This window comes from Phlebotomus papatasi, chromosome 1, assembly GCF_024763615.1.
Source record: "Phlebotomus papatasi isolate M1 chromosome 1, Ppap_2.1, whole genome shotgun sequence".
Classification (NCBI taxonomy): Eukaryota; Metazoa; Arthropoda; class Insecta; order Diptera; family Psychodidae; genus Phlebotomus; species Phlebotomus papatasi.
Genome location: NC_077222.1, coordinates 79,271,250 through 79,294,008, shown reverse-complemented (window position 1 = coordinate 79,294,008; position 22,759 = coordinate 79,271,250). Strand labels below are relative to the sequence as shown.

Below are 22,759 nucleotides of genomic sequence, written 5' to 3'. Positions count from 1 at the left end.
AAAGGGGTTAGAGGAAAAAGAAAAAAAAACGTTTGGGGATATTGTTTTTTGTTGGGGGTCACCGAAAACCACAAGTTGATACCTTTTACCGTTTAAGCTCCAAAACGGTGACAAGTTGAAAAAAAACGGATAATAGAACTGCCCGTTCTTTGTGTTCGAGCAGTAAAACGTAAAGTTTGACTGAACTGACTACACATCCGAGTTCAATATGTTTTTCATCGTTTAAAATTTTAGTTTTTATTATGGAAACAATCCATCTTATAAATACAGAATTGGTATTTTCTAAAAAAATAATAAAAAAAAGTGTGACAGTCTGAGGAACGGTAACAATTTTATGATATTTCTCTAACCTTGATTACAAGTGATAAAACAAAATTCTTAGCGAGATACTTAAACGTTGCTGATTATTGCAAGACAAAATAAGATTTTTTTTTCAACCTTAATTACTCAGAAGAAAATTGCTTTGGGATTTTTTTTAAATAAAATTAAAGTTAATGAACACAATACCATGTTTACGTCTCAATCTCTTACAGATTCTCATATATGTTGGTCCAAATTGGAATCATAAATTTCATAAACTAATTGCCTTAAGTACTTGGCTTTTCATTTCTGGCTCTGTTGTTTGTGGTACTTTAAGTTTTACGCCTTACATAAAGCAAAGAGAGAATACAAGCATGAAAAGCTCCATGCAAATATTTTGTGTTCAGAATGCGTGAGCTTAAAATTGAAAACCACACAAAAATTTACTAAAACTCACTACTGAGTCGAAAATGTTTACTTTAGGGAATGACAAGGAAAATATCAGTTGTTTGCTGTTCACATTCTTCACATATGAAGCCAAGTTTGCAGCAGGTAGAATTTTCATCTAGCACATAACCTCCTAAATGTTTCTTTAGATTCACATAGATTCCCGTGATGCTTGAGGTGAAACGTGCAATGAAATTAAATTTGATAGTACACACACAACATTTCTTGTCGTTCATTCATTACATCGGCAAACAAAAAGTCACCACACTCCTTTTCACCATTTTCATCCAATTCAAATACAATTTTCCTTATAGAAAGCCAGCACTTCTATCTACGAGTAACATGAACAATTTTGAGAAGGAACATCTTCAGGAAAAAGTAAAGTAGTTTTCCTCCAATGAATTTTGGATCTAATGCGAAAAGAAGAAACGCTAAGTTTACAGGATATTTTTCTGCATGTACATTTCTTAGAACATGACTGGAAAAGTAATTTTTGATGTTACTGAATAAATACACATCGCGAAAAAGACGGTAAAAGTGCGAGGGAAAATGGTTTCATCATCACCAAAGCTTCAATATACTTTCATGCAATGAAACAATAAAAAGGGAAATTTTTATTTAGACAACAGGCAAGAGGGAAAAAAATTTAGAAAACTTTGGCACTTTTTATTCTTCTGCTGGCAAATGGCTGCACAAAAAGGGAAATACTTGGGGAAATATGATGAGAGTCTTGAAGGAAGAGACACTCTCGGAAACAAAGAAGAATTTTCACCAAATTCTTCTTGTATAAGGAGAAAAGAAGCTTTACGATGAAATTTCTTTATATTAATTTTTTTTTCTTGAAAATATTCCTGTATATACATACTCAGAGTTTGTTCGTCTCTGCCTTCCCTATTCTCAACAGTACTATTTTTTTTTTAATTTCACTCTCAAAAAGCATCATGACACCCATATAGTCTCCGGCTTGTAAATATAATATCTACCGCAGTTCATAAAAATAGCAGGGTAATTGTCATAATGCAATATGATAATTGCCATTAACCCTCTAACGGTGTTTTCTTTAATATGCGAAAAAAAGTTCTAAAACAATGTTTTATATAGGATAATTATGATCCAATAAAGTCGAAAAAACCATCCATTCTTCATTATCTCTTTTAGTTTAAGCGCTAGGTGAGAAAATATTTTTTTTTTTGAAATTCTTTTTGCTTCTAAAATTTACATTTTTAGTTTTTTCAATTTTTTTAAATAAAATATACAAAGTAGAATGACATATCTTTCAGTAAAAAATAAATTTATTTTAGTCAGATAACTTTAAATCGGTATTTTTATTGAAATTGGAAATGAGTTTTTTTTGCACTAATATTTTTTGTTGCTTTTTCTCTGACCTGTTACACAAAACTGGGAATAGCAACAAAACGAAGAGTCAAAATGAGTTCAAACTTTCAAGAGATGTTTATAAGACTTACCGAGAACACTATAGTGCTTTTAAATAAATAAAACCTTTATTGTCGCTGTAAATGTGATTTTTGTGAATACCGCTTGGAGGCGGTCTTACCCGTTAGAGGGTTAATAAAAAATTCTCTTATTTCCAAGTAATATAGTACTAAAAAAAAGTTCACAGTTAGTATACCCTAGAAAGTTTAAAGGTTTTTCATTGTACTGAGCGTTTATTTTTATGTAAGTTTGCTGAAACTCAAAGAGAAACAATGATTTCCATTACGCGCGATCACCCATAACAAGTCCAACGAGGAAAAACATAAAGTAAAATAGTAAAATAATGATTTACAAAAACAATCATTGGTTTCATAACGTGAACAATGTGGATACAAAACACTTTTTGAACAAAAAAAAAAACTCTAGAAAAATAAGTGTATAATTGAATAGAGGACAGCGGAGATTTATGGAACGCGAGTACTTTGAAAGGCATTGATTTTTTTATCAGTTATCAAAATAAATAACTAACCATTCGATATAAAAAAAACACATTGAAATGACTATTAGCCTTTGCAAACTAGAGAAATTTATATCCATGTTCAGTAAATTACTTACGCTTTGTGTAGGAAAAACAGTCAAATATGGACATAAATTTCACTAGTGTGTAGAGGTCGTAAAACAATGGTTTATGGTTTAGTTTCGATTATATTTATAATATATATATTTATTCTTTAAAATTCTCAAAAATGATAAGTTTTTGATGTCTCCTTAGTATACTCCTTTTAATTTAATATTAAGCATGAAACAAATCTTAAAGTTACAGAGATTATTCAATATATTACTCCCTCTGATCTGAAAAATCATACGTTTTCTAATACATTTTGTATGAAATAATGTACGACTTTTTCACAACAGAGGCAGTATAATTTATTTAAACATTTCAAATACCAAAACTAGACGAGAGGTTGTTTAGTGTACCTGGAATTTCCATGAAATAGTAAATGGTGCACGGATTGTTTGACTATATAAATGCGAGCGATAACAATATTCTCTTTCAGGAATTTAAAGTGGTATTTCGTCTCTCAAAAATAAAAAAAAAACAACATATGGAAAAGTGTTCAAAGTAAGTGCTAATAAGGATTGAAATCATCCAAAATAGTGCCAAGTTCTTTTGGTAGTGAATTATGTTTACTAATCGACTTTAAGGTAAATTGAATTGATCATATTTTGGTCCTTAAATTTTCATATATATTGAAGGCTTTTAATTTTAGATAAAGAACATAAGTAGGGGAGTCAAGCCAAGCCGGTAGGTCATTTCTTTCCTTTGCAACAAAACTACTAGGAAGGGACAGTAATTACTTATAGAAAACCCGATGCAAATTGTAATACTGAGATTTCCCAAACGTGGAAAATTTCCACATAGCACATTTTTATAGCAATATTAGATTTTAAACTTCTCCAATGGTAATTGATCTTCCTCGAAGTAAAATGTGCGTTTCTCATTATTTACTGAATTATGGTAATCTAAAAGAGAAATTGATGACCATATTTGATAGTTTTTCGCATATATGTGTAGGCAATTTCCTTCAATATAGACATAAATTTCTCTAGTGTGTATATAGAGGCCATTAGATAAGGCCAAAACAGTTGAACAGCAAACCATTAGAGGAATTTTGTAACAATATGACAATATCATATGGCGAATTTAAATTTTTTACGGGGTAATGTCTGAAAGAACTAACCGTAAATCCAACTCATATCAGTTATTAAAGGCTTCATAAAGCTCCATAAAAATGACCATTCGATGTTAGACCGTCTTCAGACTAGAGGTTTAGCCTAGTTTCCGAAAGTCTCAAAATCCGAAATAGCAATCAGTTTAATTTGTTCTTCTAATTCAAATAGATTAATTCCCTTTAATAGTCCATTTCTAAGTCAAAATTTCCCAAAAATTTTCGACTGATAATAATCTAGAAAAGTTAAGCCTTATAGCTAAGACTTAGGTCTGAAGCCCGTATTAGATTAAGATAATAATGAGCCTTAGTGGATCAGTTGGTTGGTAGTGTAGTGTCTCTATGACTGTGAGCTCTCGGGTTCGAAACTCTACAGCTGCAGATTTTTCAGCAGCCATATCGAGTTAGTCCAGTGAATGGATAAAAAAGTAATGCCTAATGCATTGACAATGAACTGCCTAAACAAGAGAGACTGGTATAGAAACGAGTTCGGCATAAAGAGATCTGTCGATACAAATCCACATTCACTGCAACTGATCCAACCAAGGCTGGTCTGCCGCAATATAGAAACGGAACTGTGTGTGTGTGTACCTCAGGCATACAGAAGCCGAGATATGGAGCTGGAGGACCGCCTTGGGAGTTAAGATAGAATGGAGTAATGGGGAGTGCATAATGGGCCCAAATAAGTGGCCTGAATGCAGCGGAACCGATAAAGGTTTAAGCCGACCCATAGACAAATCTTAATTCGATAGGCTTTAGTATTTTCCTGCTCCATACTATGAAAATTGGTCATATGACTTTGTCATACTGTTACAGAATTCCTCTTCAGGGGCGAGGTGGGTCATGTGAGGTTCGTGGATGACGCACCACTACACACACGTCTCGAACTCCTCCCACGAGCACCAAATATATCCAGATTAAAGTTCATTTTAAATATTTCTTTTTATCGCACTGTACCTCAGACTGGTGATATTGGACGAAAACCGCAAATTATATTCTCCCTTCGCTAGAAAGCCCATTTTTCCAAGTTCCCTCAAAGAATCCTTTTAATGATATTAATTTCAAAATATTGACAGTTTCTTGGCTCTTTGGAATAATCCCTAAAACTCAAAACTTAAAAAAATATTTGAACCATACCCGATATTCTCTAATTAATTTTCACGAGAAGATAAATAAACTGAAAACATAAAGTATGAATTGGAAAAATGGGTAAATGAACTACACTTCAAAGAATTCAGATTTATTAGACCGAAAAAAGCACGCAAAACGATTATAGAGAAATTTTTAAATTTCAATTGAAGCCAAGAAAAATTTAAAAAATAAAAGCAAGTCGTTCGATTTGTGTAATCCGATCAATAAATAAAATGGTATTAGAATGATAGTTTTAACAATTTTTAATTTCTCTCACAGCCATTAGAAGGAATAAATTTTAGAAATGAGAATTTATCGTAAATATTTGCAGCTGAATTTTGAGATGAAGTATAAAGATAATCCCAGAATGATCTGTAATTTTCTAATGTTGTACACGAAATAGAATACATTAACGTTTTTTCCAAAAATTATGTTCCCGGTGAAGAAGTTTAATTTTTAGCTAGTTATCAACATCTATCCAAAGGATGATTCCTAAAAATATTATTAAATGAAAGAAAATTGATGTGATCTGAACTTCAATGGTTTTAATTAAAAGAATTAGGGGAAAGTGCCCATGCTTGATACCATTGGAAGCTGCATAATGACTAAATTTTCTGTATCTCACAATATATATGTGACTCATCGCAACCATATTTTAAAAACTATGGGAAAGTAGCCAGCTTTTAAAATATGCGGAGTCACGTTTATTGAGAAACATAGGAAAAAATTAATCATTACGAAACTTCCAATGGTATCATGCATGGGCACTTTCCTCTAAGACTTTAACTCTATTTACAAATTTTTAAAAACCGAATTTTGGCTAAAATAAAAAGATACATCCACTATAATCGACTTCAATAATTCACCATTGGGAAAATAGTCGTGAGATCATACACGTAAAGCATCCATATTCTTTCACATTCGCTGTATCGATTCTCATGGCTAATCACCAACGCTGAGACGGCGGTGGACGTAGATATTGCTTTTTGACAACTCTATATGTGTGGATATATGTTACATATACCAAAAAACACCTGCTCAAAAACATTTATTATTAATAAATTGAAATGAAATTCAAATTGACGTTAATTTTCACTGCCAATTTTACCTACTTTGCTTATCAAATATATTTAATATTCAATATCTTAATGAACAATTAAACAAATTACTGGCTCATTCATTCGTGCTCATAAATACTAATAATTTATTATGAAATCCAAATAAATCAATTCATCAAATTTTACTCCCAAGCTTAAAACTCATAACTAGAGGCACGACATTTCGTCATAAAGATATGGTTTAAGTGCCTTTATTGTTATTTCAGCAGAATGACTTAAAATTTAATAGTTTAAGTTTAATTCAATAAAAATTGATGTAAATTTACAATTCAAACGACAGCATAAGGGTGACCATCAAATATTATATTTTTTTTAGAGCTTTACAACCTCCAAATGGAAAGATCAAAAGTGTAATTATAGAATATTGAGCTTCCGGTTGCAATTTATAGTGTTTACTCTTTATGTTTATTTTTTGCTTTTATTACATTTTTAACAAATTCATATAGGAACATTTTTAATTTATTTCGAACAAATGCTAAAAAAATTAGAGAGAAACTTAGAATAAATCACGAAATTTTATTTAAAAAGTCAGATTTTGGTAGAATTTTGGAAATCTGAAGTTTCGAGTTTTTTTTACGTCACACTGTTTGTCCGCCTGATCCATCTGTCCGTTTGCCCCCCTGCCTGTCGACTGTCACTAACTTTGGATAACCAACACTTATAGAGACTTGGGACTTTTGAAAGTCCTCCATAAGTCAACCCAAGGACCGTTAACATATCCCTCATTTCGCATAACCCCTCCTCATCCCCTTCAAAATCATGTTTTTTGGGATTGCTTGAAAACACATAGTGCGGTTTTTTTTAATTTTTAAATCTGTTTTAGAGGTCGCCTAGGTGAACATTTAGTCCATATAAGAAAATACCGTTGAATCATTCCTAGTGAGGGTTTTTCAAGGTCAAAGTTAATAAGGCTCTAGAGCAGAGGTCTGCAAGAACCGTTAAAAACCGAATAAACGTCAAAATAATTTCGTTCTGGTAGCGTTTTGTCCATTGACGTACATGTTTCATTTGACGTTTATTCGGTTTCAACGGTTCTTGCACGCCTCTGCTCTAGAGAGTGCATTTTCAAAACCAATAACGTCTTGTTCGGTCTGGATGCAAACTTCAGCTGCGAACTGCTTCCAATCGATTCTGAACTAACTCATAAGTGGTATAACTATTTTGTGGGATCTTTTGGGTAATTTATCAATCGGTTCAAATTGGTTGAGAATCGGTAAACGGTAAATTATGTGAAAGTACTTTTGAGGTATAGCATCTAAGTCACGAGTTTGAGCATTTGGCAAAATATGGAATGCTTTGCCATCCCTTTTTAGCTTATTTTTAGCTTATATTTTTATGTTTCATAAGTAGCATTAGGATATTGGCTGTATAAAACCGTGTAGTCCAAAGCTCTAAAATCCTTGACTTTTTCTAAAGAGGATAATAAAAAAAAAGTATGACACATTGGCTACACTTGCCCCGGCCTGGGTAGATATAGCCACTTTTGGGGTACTAATTTCCACCAGTTTTCCAGGCGAAATTTTAAACTGGAGATAACAAATATTGGTTTCACTTGATATACTGAAACCCACTGATGCTAAATATGTCACTTAAACCTAAAGAAAAAGGCTTTAGCCGACTTTTTTATGACATTTTTGTAATTGCGGCAAAATTGATGAAAACATCCTGAGAATATCTTTTTTTTTGTTCAGAAATTGTTCATCCGAAATGGCAATATTGCTTGGAATATCAATAGTACTTTTTCATCTAACAATTATCCATGTATTAGTGAAAAATCATCAATAGTTTTATCCCGCCACGGAAGAGTGGCTACATCTGCCCCGAGGGCTGTTTCAGTGTTTATCGTCTTATATAAAAGAGGAAACAATTTATTATCCAAGTGAAAAATATCTCGTAATTAACTTTATTAAACCAGAAACAAAGTAAAACTATGAGAGTTTGACTAACAACTTACAAAACCAAATGTTAGGCCAAAAACTGTAACATCAAAACTACAATTTTATACCCATTTTATAAAAATACTTCTAAATTGTGGGATAACAGGATCAGACTTATAAATATTTGCCTGTGCCTTTGCGCTAGATTTCTGCCATAAAATTGTAAAACTTGCCATGTCAACTTTGTAAAAGTAATTTTTTCAAAGATTACACAGCCAATGAAGAAGCATTTCTACCGTTTGGCTTCGGAGGCTGGTCAACAAAGCTAAGACGGCGGCAGACGCATGGTAAGGGGGGAAATGTAGAGCTTGAATAAATTTATTATATTATTTCTAGGAATATGGGAATGTGTTCCTGCTTTCATTAAAAAATACTTTGTTCAATGTACATTTTAAGGTAAACGAAAAAAATCCACTGTCTACTTCTACCCCTGGCTAATGGTACCCCGGTCTTCCCTACACTTGAATTCTCAGCTTTTGTTATTATTTTCTGGTTTATTAAATTTTTTCACCGAACAATCTGCTAATTTATTGACCAAAAATGTTCTTATTTCTAAATTCTGAATTCTGCTTAAAATCGATAGTAATTGGAAAGGTCTATACGATGAGAAATTTTAACGTGTCGTATTTCTTTGTAATATTTCTCAACTTTCAGTTATAAAGGTTTTAAGGACTTCACGTATGACGGTCAATACGACACACTTACTAAAATTTAAGTTGTAATGACCAGATTTTGAGCACTACTCTTCCCATCGTCATCAATACTTTAAAGATGTTTCCAACACCATCATTCCCAAATGCCAAAGTTCGAAAGTTATAAATTTCAACTTTTCACTGTGAAAAGTTTATAAAATATATTTATTGTCAAAAAGTATATTTGTAATAAAAATCACTTCTATTCTTTATTAAACCAAATTTTATATTCTCTGTTATATTGCATATAAAATGTCAAATAAAAAAAAATTTGAAAAATTTGCTCATAGGAAAATATTTAAATTCATTTCTTATCTTTGTTTAACTTGCTGCAAATTTTGTATAAAAAATTGCTTAAAGTGGTAAGAAATATTGTTGAAAAATTATTGTTGGTTTGGAATAATAAATCAGGAGGTGGAGCAATTTCCTGCCTCAATAAAATCCATAGAGAGAGAGACACCGACTGAGCCAAAAATTGAGAGGAAATAGCTAGCCAATAATTCATAAAAGCCAATATAATATTGAAAATATTGGCGAATGGTTTTTCATAGTCATTCCATTCTCTATTTTTTTTTTGAGTGAGGACTTTTTATAAAGACAAATTCCAAGATTATGGTGGCAGGAAAAGAGGCGATTGGGAAAATTTTTTAAATTTGCACCGAGTGTGTGTGGGAGGGAAAATATTTTCCCCATCGTGTGGTTCTTGGAAAATTCCAGGGACAGTGGTGGGAGTAGCGGAGAAATTGGACTGAATGTAGGGGTAGTAGTGAGGGCGTCTAATGATTATCTACCCCTCTATTCCACTGCACAACTCCATAGTGCCTCATGAAGCCCAAAAGCTAAATCTTGAAAATTGAATCCCAATCGTCAGTTGAACCATATTTGTCGCCCAAAGAGCACGTCAACCACGACTAACACTAGAGAAAGACAGTACTAATTAAGAAACCTCTTTTTGCTCCTCACTGACCACTATGCGTCAGTGAGAGTTGAGATGATCCGGAGATAGAACCACTGTAAAAGTGCTGTTGGAATTTCTGCGCAAAAAATTCATCACCCGTTGGACATTTTCATATCAAACAATTAGCAAAAGTAGCAATAGCTCCACGGAAGAGCACTGTTGAACCCATAGAAACCAAAATCCTTTGAAGTGCGCGCTGTGTGTCCGAGTGCTTTTCCCACAGATTTTCAACTCTTTTCCCATAACCTTCTTTCGCTTGTAGTTTTTTTTATCATCAGAGATTTTTCCTCGTTGTGTGAAGAGACGGTTGCTGGAAAACGTGGGCAGCAGAGAAAAAAAGAGGAGGACATCAGAAAAATCTCCGTCAGCATTTTTCATTTTCCGCATCCAGGCACTAAAAGGACTTTATCAAAGTGAAAGTGTGCACGAGTGACAAAGTGGAGGAAGAAACGGATAATTCTGCTCAAATATCGAACAAGAGGGTGACACTCTTATCTTATTTGCCATTGACATAAAGTATTGAGGTATATATGGCAATTTGTCATAAGAATCGCCATGAAATACTAAAGTGATGCCTCTGTTATTGCTAAATGGATCACTAAATTGCCCAATGGGAAAAAATTGAACCAGTGAGTTTGACATTGAGGGGACGAAAAATAGGACAAAATCGTAGAAAAACCCGCACCATTCAAGGGCAGATTAACCCCAAATCATTGGGGATGGATTTGTGGCTGTGTCATCCCGGCAACATGCCGGATTATTTTACCAGCAATCACCCACGGAGACGTCTCAAGATATCGGGTCACGCCAACAATCCATCTAAAGCAACTCAATGTTGAAAAGTTGTTGAGCACAACAATTTTTCTCACCTATTGTATACCACCCTTTAAGACAAAAAGTGTGATAAAAATTTAATTAAATTCCTTCCGTTGTGCTTTGGTTGAACGTGAGAAAAGTTAATTTAATAAAGTGATTCAAAGTCAACCCTTTTCTGTATTGCAAAAGAGAAAAGGCACATTTTTGGTGTGCTGAAAAAAAAAGAAAAAAAAAAAACAAAAAGAAGCAAGAGGAAAGAAAAACAACATTTTGAACGCGATAAGTGGTGAAACTGAGAGTGAATGTCCTCAAGGGTGGAACAAAAATGTTAAATAAAGTGAAAAATAAGGGTGACCAGTGAATTGAACAATCGTGAATAATTGATCGTGAGGGAAATGCCATGGAGTTGTGGATTATTTTTCCTGTGAGCTTACTAACCCTTCTAGTCAACGGTAATATTTGTTTATCACTTTTCAACTTATTTTTTGACCCTACATTCTCTTTGTTTTAGCCCCTATTCCACGCTCATTCAACGCATGATATCAATGTAAAGATTTTCAGATATCTACCCACAATATTAAATACATACACATATAAATAATATATTTCATTATATGATATCTGCAAGAGACAGCCTTAAATGTGTGTGAGTCAATTTTATAAGGAGACAAATTGTAATTTATTTGTATTGTTTGTTATTTGTTATTTATTTATTTAGTATTTTAGCCTTTTTAGAAATGGTTCTTGGTCATAATAAACCGAAGGGTTTTAGACCTACAAAAGGCTAAGGTGGGGAACAAAAAAATGATATCTGCAATATATATCCTCACAGTACCAAAAATCTCTTAACCGTAATTTAATAATTTTATACTAAATATTTGTATTATACGGAGGCAGCTAAAATCCCAAAAGCCAAAATCCCGAATATTTAAAATCCTGAAAGGGATGAAATTATTTGTAGAATAATGTGTAGAATAATTTCCCAAGATACAGAAAATTTCCCTTTGCCTCCAGCAAGTGCGGATGTAATCGTGGGAGTAGCTATGACACTTTCAAAAATTCATGATTTTGGCTTTCGGGATTTTGGCTTTCGAGATTTTGACCGGGGTCCGTATTATATTACATTTGAATACTAAGAAAAACTTAAACTTACAATACTTTTCTACATTATTGATTGAAAAACTTTGTAACCTGTAAACTATATGCTTTGTTTTAGTATTACATAGAGGATAAAAAAGATCGAAAATTGTCAAAAGAAGACAAAAATTGGTCAACTAATGGGTAACTGGATCGTTTTCCGAAGAGTGCTACGTAAACGCTTGTTTTTGGACTAATGAAATTCTATTTTACTTCTTCTAAATCCATAGAATTACTCACTGTTTTATTCAGAAACATAATATAAAAGAAATATCAAAAATATTAAAGAAAATTTATAAAATAATGATAATACTGAAATAAGTCAGCATGCACTAACTGGGTCGCCTTTTCGCTAATTCACTTTTAATTAAACCTTTGGATTTAAAATACTTTTTTCACAAGGAAAAAAAAACAATAAATGTTTTCAATCAACCATCTATCATTAGCGAAAATATCACTGCTAGAGAATTTTTAGTGAAGAACCCAGCTGGTACAGGATTGAAATGTGTCGATAACACTCACTTATTTAATGAAAGATTTAATGATAAGATTAGTCATAAACGATCCAGATAGCGAAGCGCCCGGATTAGCACACTTGACTGTACAATACAATGCGAAATTGTCTCTTTTCATAAATTGGAAAAAATGGTCGAAAGTTGTCAGAGGAAGAGTAAAGTTGGTCAAATTAACCAACTTTTACTGCTCGAACTCCACAGAGAAAGAGCAGTGAAAGATTTTATCACTCCCCAAAATGTTCACCTTCCGCCTCCCGAAGACTACTTTTCTCGTCATATTCTCGGTTTTATACGATTTCTGAGAGACGATGTCACGCAGTCTGTCCGTTTGTCCACCCGACTGACTGCCCGGTCGACTGTTACCACGCCGAGAGGTCAAACGGTTGGGAAACGGCTTCAACCATGTTTGGGATTGTTCAAGAATGTCGAAAACGCTTTGCTCATATTTGGGCTCGTTTAGTCGGTTAGCCGGTTATAAACCGGTTATTTGAACCGATAAGTGTTTTTTATCCGAAATTGAATTGTTTTACTACTAAGCTATTTTAGACCGGTAAAGGGTAAACGACGCGAAAATACTTTTGAGGTACACCAATCGAAGTAACGAGTTCGAGCATTTCGCAAAGCATGGAATGCTTTGTCATCCATCAGTTATCAAACACTCAGTATCATATCGAATTGTTAGAATATAAGTCGTATAAGTCAATTTCTTGCAAACCTCGCTTTTCTTTTCATTTTTTGGGTACTCCTTGACACCCTCTACTTTCCCTGTGAATATTATGCCGAAAAGTTAATTATTCCCAAAGTTATAGGGATTTAGAATCTTAAAAATCGTATACTCAGCATGTAAAATCACAGCCTGAAATCGCTTTTCTATAAAGATGGCCATTCTCGGCTTATTCATTTTATATTCTGAGCCAACGATATATGAAGAAATTTTGTTATTGAGGAAAAACATTTTTGGTAAATAAATATTCAAATTGGTCAGTAAAAATAATAGTATACCAGTAGTAAAATGAAAATAAATTTCGGTTTCTAGAAAGCTTAAATGTTATCATATATCCCTTTAAATCAAACCAAAATGCCAAATAGTCCAAAAGTTCTTCAATTTCTCTTGGTCAAGAATATATAAGTAGCTTGAGTATGTTGCAATTTATGATTTCCATTTTATTTAAATACTTACCAAATTGTAATTTTTATGACTTATTTTTTTAATATTGTGAAGACGAATACACACTTTTAGTCATTGAGGCTATAGCCCATACTGAATTGAAACCGCCGTACTGAATTGAGATTGAATTGTCTCAAAATAGGATTTTGGGACAATTGATCCTGAATCTAATGCAACAGTCTAAATGACCGCAATGAAACCATTTAGACTGCGGCCTTAAATTGAGTCTTAATGATCCGAAATCCGATTTTGGAACAATTCAATCCCAATCTAATGCGGTGGTGTAAATAGCCTCATTATCCTTTTTAGTCATTTTTCTTATTACGGGAGATTAGAAATCTTTGAGATAGAAATAGTTTGAGATACTATAAATTTATCTTTGGTGATGCACCTAAGACTATGGTAAAACAAAAAATTGTCGTTTAAGAATTTCCAAAAAAATGTTCAGAAAAATTACCTTAAATAATATTTTCACACATAAGTTTTTCTCCTTCCATTCCACTATAGTTATAAATAATCTAAATTTGGCTATTGTAGTCGTTTTATTATTATTTCAGAATGATAATCACGTATTGGTTATAAAACGTGTGCTGGAAAATCAATTTATAAAAATATATGTAGGGTGAAAAATATTCTCATGGCAATTTGAGACAAGTATAAAATGACTGTACCAGATTGGACAGTAGTTTGGTAAAAAAAAAATCCAGTAAAAGTCAAACTTGTTCAGCGAGCAATATAAAAGAAAAATCGTAAAATGTATATTTTTAAAACGTGATTATATTCTTGGCAATGGGAAAATTAAAGAGTTATGAACCAACTTTTAGTGTTGGCGATTTGGTTTATTTCTTTTTACTGGGCAAAATTTAATTTTCACTGACCAAAATCGATTTTATACTGACCAATTAAAATTCCAATCTGGTCAAATTGCTAATTTAAAAATTTTTCCTCCCTTGTTTATTCCGTAAAAAAAATTATGGAGTAATTGGAGTAAAAATTTGAAACCCAAAAATGTAAGGTGGTCTTCAGACTAGAGGTTTAGCCCAATTCTCCATGGTGTCAAAATCCTGAATAGTAGGGTAGAGTGGTACAAATTGAACCATGATACAAGTTGGACAGGGCTTTTTTTCTTGATAAATTTAGTACTTCATTTTTATTTGTATATTTTTAATGCTTTAGTTTTATAATTTGGTTCCTTGTGCTTAAAAAAAAGATTTAGTACTGTATTTATCAAGAAAAAATCCCTGTCCAACTTGTACCGGCGACTTGTCCAACTTGTAACACTATGTCCTATTTGTATTACTTTTCCCAAATCGATTTTATAGGCTTTCCAGAAACTATTAGATCATTTGTTCCTGATAATCCAATTTTAAGTAATTTTTTTTCCAAAAATCTGGACTGATAAGAATTTAGAGCACTAAAGCCATATAGCTAAGCCTTAGGTCTGAAGCCCATATAATGCACATGACTTTTCAGTTTTCTTAAAATAAAAAAAATTGCAGAATAGAGTGAATACTTTTGACCAAATTTATCATCTCCTGATAAATTAAATAAATTTTATATACTTGGTGCACTATCTTTTTCTAAAAGACTTTCCGAAAATTTTTGAGCATTTCAGAGAAATAAAACTCTTTTATTGCAACTTTAGAACTTTCTACCATCTGTTTTAAATTGCAATCGTTAGAGCATAATATACGATATAATAATACTTTCTTCATATCTATACGAACTCATAATTGTCTTGAATCGTCGACTATATTTTATGAAGTGATAGTCAAACGACCTATAACTCCACTTTACTCATCTGAGTAGTTCCGATATTCAGAGTTTTAATCATTTTAATAAAATAACTTAAATGTAAATTGAAGATCCAAAACGGTAAAATAAGTGTCTCAAATTACCGCATTTTTCTCTAGAACTCTTCCTCAGAAGGTTACCTGTCGAAATTGTACAATTTTACAGGTTTTCTAACGTTCAACTGTAAGGCATGCAATGAAACAAATTGATAAATTTAAGTCTGTATGTCAATAAATATTACGTGTTTTTTGTTTATTATTAAAAGAATTTGGAAATTATTTTGTATTTCTTTTCTAATGTTTAAGTATGTATCCTAATGAAGAACAACAATTCATTATAATTACAATATATTATAATTTACTTTGAACAGCTCGAACTCCATGAAAGAGCAGTGTCCACAATCCAAATTTTTATTCATCATAAAATATTTTTTAAAGCATATTACACTGAACTGCATAATCAGAAAAAATATAAGAATTATTCTATTTTTTTAACTCTCGAGATTCACGTACAAAATGTCAGTGTTTATCTAGTGAACACAAACGGTTAGAGATAGCGACTTGAGGTCTCCAGATGACTGCTTCATAAATCATAATGTTAAGTACGAAGGCTGTAAATTTTATTACTCCCTTACTACCCCTGAAGTCATCAAATAAATTGCTAAACATTGCATATTTCACTCACCGCTTTTTTTCCTGCTATATTTTTTGATAACTAATCGACTTCAATTATTTTAGCTTTCCAATTTTATGAAATGAACATAAAAATGACACAGCCCTTTGTTAATACCCTTTCAATAAGCTCTCTGTGGAAAGTGTTTACAGTTGAACATGTAATAAAATTTGCCGCAAACTACTACGTGGTAAAACATTTTTTACGGAATTGTAACTTTTTTCCAACAATTTGCAATATAAAAGCGAAACTAAATCTCTTGTGAACATAAAATTATATTGCCCGTATTTAAACAAACGAAAAATTGGCAATAATTCAAAATCTATATTTCTTGGAGAATTTATTGCTCAAAGTTTACACAGACATTTTTTTTTAATAAATTTATGTTATATATTTTGATAGTAAACGTCAGGGAAAATTCTTTAAGATATTAAAATAAAGTATATTATACTTTCCCATACTGTACTGGTTGTTTGGTAAAGACAAAACTAATTCGAGAAAAGCCAATACCAAGAGGTCAAATTATTTAAGACAGTGAAACATCTAAATGTATATATAGAGTAGATTAGGGTAATTTAGAACAGAATCTAATTTAGAAGTCAGATATTTCCTCACTGTTTCTGATGGTGTGGAATTGAGAAGCATTTATTCGTTTTCTTTTTTTTTATTTTTTATCCATCCGAAACAAAGAGTATATCTAAAAATTCAAAATAAGATTCTATGCATAATTACTCCATTGTACCTTTATGCCCTAGACACATTTACGTTTTAAGCCGAAGCACGGCTTAACGTAATTATAATCAAGATAATGTTCGTATTACATTTCCATCAATTTCTGACAAATCTGTCTGTGAGCTTAAGCCAAGAAACGGCTTAGTTAGTGGGCAACTGATGGGAATTTAGTCAAATCATTATTTTGATTATAATTACGCTAATGTCGGCTTCAGACTGGAGGTTTAGCCCAGTTCCCGAAGGTCTCAAAAATCCAAATAACAAGCAATTTTATTGATTTTTCAAAATCTATTGGATTATTTGCCCTTGTAATCCAATCCTAAACAACAATTTTCCAAAAAATCACGCCTGATAAGGAATTGAAGGAGTTAAGCCAGATTGCTAAGCCTTACGTCTGAAGCCCGTATAAGTCGTCTCTCGCCTTAAGTCGTAAGTGTGTATAGAGCATTATTGCTCTCTTTTTGAGTTCGACCAGTAGATTACTCTAAAAGTTGTCAAATTATTTTATAAATTTAATCTATTTTTAACTATAATGTTTAGAGTGAAAGTTCTACAAACATTAAAAATATTTGAACTGAAGCACTCTGATAAAGAATCACGGAAATCCCGTAAATGCTTAGGGGGAAGTGGGGCTACTTTGAGCTGTGGGGCTACATTGTTATACGATTTTTCCCATATTTCTAATGGAAACTGAGTTTTAACTTGATATAATTTGGATAGACAAAATAATTGTGGATCTAAATAAAATAATTGTAAGGACCAGCTTCATTGGGAAATAGGCGAAAAAGTCGCATAACAATCTAGCCCCACAGCTCAAAGTAGCCCCACCTCCCCCTATCACGCTACGTTCAAATGATTGAAGCTTTGGACAAATAATTTTTCTATGTTCTTAATGGATATAGCCCATGGAACTTTTCTGGAAATTTGAGAAATTGAACTACACTGAGAGAAATCCGAAAAAGTTGAATTAACATTCCGGAAATGTTAATTTTACCCTGCAGTATTGATCCATAAATCGGTGTAAATATTACCCTTTTCAGGTGTATTAGGGGTTAAAATTACCCTTTTTCATGTTAATTTTACCCTTAAAAAGGTGTAAAATTAACATTAAAAACTGTTAATATATTTGTACACATAAAAAGTGTTAAAGCTCTGAGGATAAAAAAGTTAATCGCACACTCTCTTTTTCTCAGTATAGCTATTAAAATATAATATTATACTGGACCAAATTCCTAAAAAAAACATATTGAAAAAATGGATTGTTCGAAGCTTGAGTAGTCCGAAGGCAGCGCGCTTTCCCCTACGCCAAAGAAGGGTCGAAACGCTTGAAAATAATTTACAAGTCTTTCGACTTGAAACAAGTAAATTCTTCAAAGTATTCCGAATTACACAGAAATTACACAGAATTTCGTGAGATATACAATACGAAAAATACATTTGAATCCTATCCTGGTACATATGCTAAACATTTGATTTAAACCCATAGAAACTTTACTAATAATTCAACCTCTCGGGCATCAGTTACTTCTTTGAAAGATATTAATTTAATTATAGTTACGAAAGTTGAAGAACTACAAGAGACTTTAATGAATGCGGTTGCGTTGATAAATATATATATTCTGCTCAACTCTGACGCATTAACCTTTTCTACGTCATTATCTACACGTTTCTTCCCGTAATTTTCTTCACAGAGATACTTCCGTCGTAAACTTGTTTATTCTCAAGAAAGTCAAATAATTATTTATTTATTTCAATGGAATTCTCAAAGGTTTCTTTTATCCACAAAACAAATCCCCCCTTCCATATCACCAACTGTATTCGAGTTTGTGGTGAGGGTTGTCCCTATCTTTTACTTTTATCAAGCACACAAGATTTTTTTTTACTTGTTTTCAGAGACATAAAGTAAAGTTAGAAAACCCTCCTCAAACGAAGTTACATTTTTAATCGGAACGAATATGAACTCAAAGGAAAATTTCACCCCATAAACACATCCCTAAAAGTACTTTAGAACGCCCCAAAATGTGGTGACGCAGTCTTGGAGATATAGAGAGAAAGAATTCATTAAAAGTTTCGATTTTTTGCCCCTGGGTGAGTTTTTTTTCTGAACTAATGTCCCCTTCACAATCTGTCCATTGACTTTTTATATTCAACTCAGCGTTGTTGGTTGGAGAAAAGAACCACGTGACATCATGAAAGCTCCCATAGAACTTTTAGTTGATGTTTCAGAAAATACTCAATGAATTAAACAGTCCTGTGAATAATTTAGCGAAACATCCGGAAAATAACCAATAACGAAGACAGAATTATAGATAAAATAATTCTGAGACTGCTAATAGGAAAATAAGTTCTGTGTAGAGAGCCCTAGAGCTTTTACTTGTTTGCGAAAATTGTAATCTCATCAGGGAGACGCTCAAATGATGATTTAATAATGACACTATCTGGATTCTCATGTGAATTTCATTCTAGAGTGGTCCACACGCGCACTATTTACCCTCACTGTCCATTATTTTCTATGGAGTAGCTCAAACAGCTCTGAGGTTCAAAAGCTGTGAATCATCAGAAAAAAATTTTGAATGAAGAGTTTTTCGTGAAGCGTAAATTGATGGATGGTTTTTTAGCACATTCTCTTTCGATACTCAAAAGCACGCTTTTAGAAACTTCACGTGGCGCTATCGGTCAGATTAATAAGCACAATTCGCAAATTCAACTACGGCCGATGAATGTGCCACGTGACTGCGAAAAATTATTATTAATAATACACATTGGAGAACTTTTTTTGTAAAATTAATATAAATTGCGTTGAGTATAGAGGTATACAAGATTTATAAGTGTGAAATTCAGCTTTCAACGAAACAAGAACAACTTTTATTTTAGCTTAAGAGCCTACCCAAGAAATATATTTTCTTTTTACAATAGAAATCTCTATAGCATTTTTTAAGTACGCTCGTTTATATATAAAATATAATAATATATGTAAAATAAGAAAATATGCTTTTCATTGAACATATTTATAAATGATCCCAAGCCTGTTATCAGTAGGAAGAGAGGGCTACATTTACAACGCTATTTTTCGCATATTTCTAAATGAAATTGGATTTAGCCATAATTTAATTTAAGTCATCAATTGTTTTGTATGTCTAAATTGCAGAAGTTAGTTCTATAAAATTGTAACGGTCATAATTTCTAAATTCACGAGTTAACTCCTCTTATTAGAATGGGATCGAGAAGAGAGCGTTAACTCTTTCGCGTCATTAGAGTCATATATGACCCGGGGAAAAAACAATTTTTTTGACTATTTACATTAATTGAAATCTATCGGTTTGTGCACGACATCATAATAGAAGGATGTAAGATTCTTGGCTAATTTTCTCAAGACTCCAGATATTCAGGAAAAGAAAATATTTGAGATCAAAAATCATTCATTTCGAACTTTGTGAAATGACTTTTCTTTTTCAAAATCTTTTATATTAATTTTTTTCAGCAAAAAGTTCTTTAGAAACACAAAATAGAATATCCAAAGATTGTATATTGCATATTTTGATATAATAAATTACTCTCAATTTTCCAGAAAAGCGTGTAGATTCTGGGTCATATATGACCCTATTGTCCCCAAGGGTAACAGTGTTTTCGTCCCAAACCTATAGCGAAATTTAGTTGGGACATTGTTTTTCTTTGTGAAATGCAGGTAGGACATCTTGCTCCTGGACATTTCATCTTATATCTGGTGAATTATAACATATTTTGCAATATTTTAGAGTATTCTGCAAGAGTCTCATATTGTACAACTGTATTGTGTGTGAATAAATATGCGGATAAGTTTATTTTTGCCAAATACCACTCAAAATATCGTGACAGTGACTGTTCAAGGGATTACCAGGAAGATTCCTTGAACACCAGGAGTACACTGTTCATCAAGGCAATCCAGTTTGCCATGGTTTTGGCCAAATTAGTAACTTCAAGCAAAAAAAAACTCTTAAAAAGCCCGTGATATAGATTTTGAAAATGGTATGTACACTTCCCTTGAGGACAACAGGGTCATATATGACCCGGGGTTTTTCCGAGTTTTCACGCAATGGAATTTTTTTTCCTCTCTGAACTATTATAATTGATCATAAAGCATTAGGAAAAACTCAATTTTGCATGAATTCATCTGCTGAATAAAAGTGTGACGCGAAATAGTTAAAAAAAATAGAGAGCGGTAAGGGATAAATTCGGCCCCTACCTCAAGTAACGTGTAGGCAATAGACCCATCACATTCTAAAAGTACATTCCAAAATTTTGAAAAGAAAATGGAGAAATGGATCTGACATTACCACTTTATAGTGTCTACCTGATCTCTACTAACCCAGAAATCGATATCTTCCGCCATTTGCTTTTATGACTCGGCTTTATCGGAAGCAAATCGAAAGACACGTGTCTTAAAAATTTATTTAGGCCCACTCGGTCAAGGTCGGCCTTCGCCTTGGATAACAAAACTTGTAAGATTTAGGGTACCGTCGTTGCAGGTGACTTTGCACTCGGGGGGTGACTTTGCACTCTGCTGTCCGTAAGACTTTCATAAATTCTAGCACTTATACATGGTCTTCGCCGATCCGGTCTACCATGTCAAAGTATATAGGGATATGTTATGTACCAAGTAAGGTACAATGATCCCCAAAAGGATTCTTGTAGTTTCAGTAATAGTCAATGAAATGCTAGTAAAGGTATTTTGTCAAAAAACGCCTCCGTGAAAAAGTTATCTGAAGGTGCAATTCCAAAATCGATTTCAGAGCAGTAAATTGCCAGATTCAATCTAAATTTATCTGGCTAGAATAATCCACTTCGATTTTGTTGATTATTTTTATTAAAATATTTTTTCCCCTATTATCTTCCTAAGAACGCATGATTTATGTTATAAAATTGCATATAATGGCCTTTCTAAAGCTTTATTATAGAAGTATTTGGCTAAAAATTATCCAATTTTGTGGGAACTTAAGATAAAATGACCGAGATCTACAAGATAGCATGGTCGCCATCTTGATTTGACGTTTCTGTCCGCCATTTTGAATAACTTTCCAAACAAAAATCTCGTCCGATTGAGCTGAAATTTTAGTATGTTCTAGCTGATGCCAAGGCCTTTTCAGAACATATATAAAATCTGACCTAGGTCAAGTTTTTGTCTGGATATAGGGGCTCCAAGTTCAAAATTTTGACATTTTCATGAATACAGAACTATAGGGAGCTTCTTTTATCAAAACTATCACGAAAAAGACAGCGCTATCGTTAGGCGGTGAGATCAAACAAACAAAAAAAGTAATGTTTTTGTTTATAACAGCGCATTATTTAATAATCTTAAAAACTGCTTTTGCAAAGATGAAAAATTAAAAAAATAATTAAATGCACTTTTCGTTTATTTATTTATTTTTTAAATTATCTTAAAGTAAATAAATATATAAAATTGAAGCCTCAACCATTTTTAATGGTTACTGAGGCATTTCCTTTAGGTTTCAAATATTTAAGATTAAAAAATAAAGACCGCCAAAACATGAGTATTACAAAATTTTAAACTTTGAGCCTCTGTATCTAGGTAAATACATGACGTCGTCTGGAACATAGATACGTTTTGAAAAGGTCTTGACATCAGCTACAACATACTAAAATTTCAACCCAATCGGACCAGTTTTAGGGTTTGACAGTTATTCAAAATGGCGGACAGAAACGTCAAATCAAGATGGCGACCACGTCAACTTGTAAATCTCGTGCATCTTACCCTTAGATATGAAGATCTTCATTGTCGTTTATTACAGAAATTGTTGATTTTTTAGTATTTATTAAAAAGTGCAAAGTCACCCACACCTTAACCCCAGTGCAAGCCTTTTTTCTTGATTTTTTTAAACATAGTAAAATTTTATAAAATTAATGCTAGTGGCACAAAATCCATTCATTAACAACTGAATACAAATAATTTTACCCATTCACCCCCCTCCTTTCACTTTAACTGTCCACTTTTAGAGGGTAAAGTTGAAAAACAGCGAAAAAACGTGCAAAGTCACCCGCAACGACGGTACCTAAAAATTTCAAATTATTAATTAATAGAAGTTCTTTAATTTATTATGAAATTTTCCTTAAAATCCCTTTACTATTTTAACACTTTTGAATTGAAAACTATTATAAAAAAGTATAAAATTTTTTAAAATAT

At 32.5% G+C, this 22,759-nt stretch overlaps 1 protein-coding gene across 3 annotated transcripts in view; it reads left to right on the top strand.

Annotated features, from left to right (window-relative positions):
- The first annotated feature begins 9,596 nt into the window (after positions 1 to 9,596).
- Positions 9,597 to 22,759, top strand: part of LOC129810243 (SPEG neighbor protein-like) — a 57,518-nt gene continuing 44,355 nt past the window's right edge. Inside the window, exon 1 of one of the 3 annotated variants that reach the window (XM_055860579.1) lies at positions 9,597 to 11,015. In XM_055860579.1, coding sequence (XP_055716554.1) covers positions 10,964 to 11,015 — 52 coding nt within the window. In that variant the 5' untranslated portion in view covers positions 9,597 to 10,963. The remainder of the gene's footprint in view (positions 11,016 to 22,759) is intronic. The other 2 variants (XM_055860577.1, XM_055860580.1) reach the window with 2 other exon arrangements.